Source organism: Manis pentadactyla, chromosome 1, assembly GCF_030020395.1.
Source record: "Manis pentadactyla isolate mManPen7 chromosome 1, mManPen7.hap1, whole genome shotgun sequence".
Taxonomy (NCBI): domain Eukaryota; kingdom Metazoa; phylum Chordata; class Mammalia; order Pholidota; family Manidae; genus Manis; species Manis pentadactyla.
The window spans coordinates 34,780,505-34,783,550 of record NC_080019.1 but is presented as its reverse complement, the minus strand read 5'-3'; the positions used below and the strand labels follow the sequence as shown (position 1 = coordinate 34,783,550).

At 43.6% G+C, this 3,046-nt stretch overlaps 1 protein-coding gene across 1 annotated transcript; it reads left to right on the top strand.

Moving 5' to 3' along the window:
- The first annotated feature begins 305 nt into the window (after positions 1–305).
- LOC118915897 (FUN14 domain-containing protein 2) lies at positions 306–958 on the top strand. The gene has a single exon (XM_036892292.2). The coding sequence runs from the start codon at positions 310–312 to the stop codon at positions 850–852; it is 543 nt and encodes a 180-aa protein (XP_036748187.2). The 5' UTR covers positions 306–309; the 3' UTR covers positions 853–958.
- The last annotated feature ends 2,088 nt before the right edge of the window (positions 959–3,046 follow it).

Below are 3,046 nucleotides of genomic sequence, written 5' to 3'. Positions count from 1 at the left end.
AGCACAAGAACAGGCAATTCTCAGACACCAGCAGGGTGTTGGAGAATTCAACTCAATTCTGACATTTCCAAGAGAGAGCATCGGATCCCGCAGGTTGAGGAGGGCTCAGTCCCGCACGACACTCTCCACACTGCCCTGGAGACGCCCGTCACCAGCCCAGGTTACCACTCATGCTTCTGACCAACTGGCTTTAAACTGAGGGTTCCAGTGACCCCCCCTAAGGTTCTAGAATTTGTTAGGATTGTTCTCAGAACTCAAGAAAACGCATTAACCAGCTCACTAAAAGATGTGATAAAGGAAAGCCCGCTTATGGCGACAACAGCGCGCCACTCAGGGTCCCACCACGCCGCGGCCCTGCGGATGTCATCGCAAGACGAGCTCGCCGAAATGGCTGCGTCCAGTCAAGGAAACTCTGAGGGAAATTTTGAGTCACTGGACCTTGCAGAATTTGCTGAAAGGCAACCATGGTGGCGCAAGCTGTTTGGGCAGGAATCCGGGCACTCAGCCGAAAAGTACAGTGTGGCAACCCAGCTGTTAATTGGAGGTGTCACTGGATGGTGCACAGGTTTCATATTCCAAAAGGTTGGAAAGTTGGCTGCAACAGCTGTGGGAGGTGGATTCTGTCTCCTTCAGCTTGCGAGCCATACTGGTTACATCAAAGTGGACTGGCAGCGAGTAGAGAAGGACATGAAGAAAGCCAAGGAACAGCTGAAGATCAGGAAGAGCAGCCAGATACCCACGGAGGTCAAAAGCAAAGCAGAGGAGATTGTGTCATTTGTGAAGAAGAATGTTCTAGTGACTGGTGGGTTTTTCGGAGGCTTTCTGCTTGGCATGGCATCCTCAGGAGAATGACTTCACTTCCATTATTCCTGGTTTTTCTAACCAGCAGCCTCTTTACACCATCATAGGACACCGAGTCTTTCCTCCAGTTCTCCTGTGCCTTCCTCCCAGCTTCTTTAGGCAACTGTTGGTACAAGTTATAGGGCCCCACTGTGAGCTTGATGGCAGTGCAAGAGATGACACATGTTAGTTTTCTCTCCCACCATACTCCCCACTTGACTAATTGTAGGACAGCAAGAATGTTCCTTTCCCCCATACAAAATGACTTACCAGAACTTGGTGCAATATGGTTCACCTTAGAGGATGAGCGGATGCTCAAAGGTTGTTCCAAATTTGATGTGGAAAAGAAATAAGTATAGATACCTTATGTGCTGCATGGAAAGGAACTGAATACATTTGCCTTCAAGCATGAAAGATTTTGGCATCTTGGTGTCTATTTCATTTTTAGTTGGTTTTAGATTATACAATACTATTTATACCTCTTATAATTATTCTGACAGAAATGGCAGCATAAACACTGTAATTGAAATATCTGAATATGGAATGAACTTGTGATGATAGTATATATACTGAGCTGAAGGTATTGTGTTTCGTGGGAAGGTCTTGAGGGAAACCAACCAACAGATACATCATAGGATGGTCAAAATTAGTGAATCATTTAGAGCCATTAAGATGATCCAGGAATGTTTTCTGCCATACAGGATAATGCAACTCACGGCTATTTTTCAAAGGGTTTATTTATGACAAAACAAGTGACTATAGTTGAGAGAGGGAAGAGTTCTTGGATTTGTTCTTCACAGCAAAGGTTTTGAGCTTTGAAATGTGAAATATTCTTTCAAAACATTAGGGGTGACCATAGCCCTGCTGTGTTAATTCCAGTATTTCTTTATCCAATTAACATGAAACGTGTAACAATTTGAACCAGAATTTTAAAAAGGTAGCATTCTTGGCATTCAGAGTTGAGAACAGTAGCAATAGCATGTGTGGAATAAATTATTTCCATTATCAAATGTAATCTCCTGTCTCACAGTGATCCCAACTCTTAAAATTATTCTTTAAAATGAAAGTTTATAGACACACACACACAAAAAAAAAATAAAAATAAAATAAAAGATATGATAAAGGACACAGATTAAGAGAAGCATAGGGTAAAGTCTATGAGGGTCCCAAGTACAGTTCCAACTGCATAGCTTAGTCCCCGTGGAGCTGAAATGTGTCACCCTCCTGGCGTGGTTGTGTTCATCAACCTGGAAGCTCTTTGAACCCCATGCTATTAGGATTTTATGGGGGATTCTTCAGGTATGCATGTTCAAATATTAACTCCATTTCCAACAAATATTAACTTCATTTCCATCTCTACTCCTTTCTCTGGAGCCTGGAGGATAGAAAGGACAGCTTAAGCTTCTAATCTCACCCAGGCCTTTCTTGTGAGGAGCCCCACCTAGGAACCATCCAGGAGCCTCTTCAGAGTCACCCTAATAGAACAAAAGATCCTCCTATCGTTCTTCTCACTTTGGAATTTACAAGTGTTTTACGGACCCTGTGTCAAGGACAAGATCAAAGGCAAATAGTGGAATAGATGCTCCTGGTATTCTTATCACTTAGGAAACTACAAGAGATTTTGGAGCTCTGTGTAAAGAATGGGGGGATGTGATTTGGGGGAAGTAGAGACCAATGTAAATATTTGGTTCCAGTTTGACTTTGTACTCCAGGAGTGAAAGAAAATACCTTCTTGATTTTACTCAGAGGAGAAAATGGACTTCTTATTGTAAGATAAATTCTAGCCGGAATAAGCAGGCAAAGAGAGGCAACAAAGGGCCAGGTACTTTATTTAAATACCCCCAGGTGATGTTCTCGAGGCCTGGGTACTACAGGCCGGAGAAGTCACGCCCGGTTAGGGAGGTGGGGGTTTATAAGGGATTAGGAGGGGGAGGAGTGGGCAAACTATCTTAGGGGGGTGTTGAGAGGTACGATTGGCCAAAGGTGACATAATAGTCAACTAGAAACTTTTCTCCTTCCAAGAGGGAGGAGGCTGATATCCATGTCTTGGCACATCAGGATGGAATTCAGGAAGAGCTGTCCCCTTTCCATATACGGCACGGACTTTGGGGTCTGGTCTGTTCTCCCCCTATGGCATCTCTCTGTTCTGTTTGCATGTCCTTGTTTTTCCTTTCTCCAGTCTAACACTTATCTAAATGCTCATTAA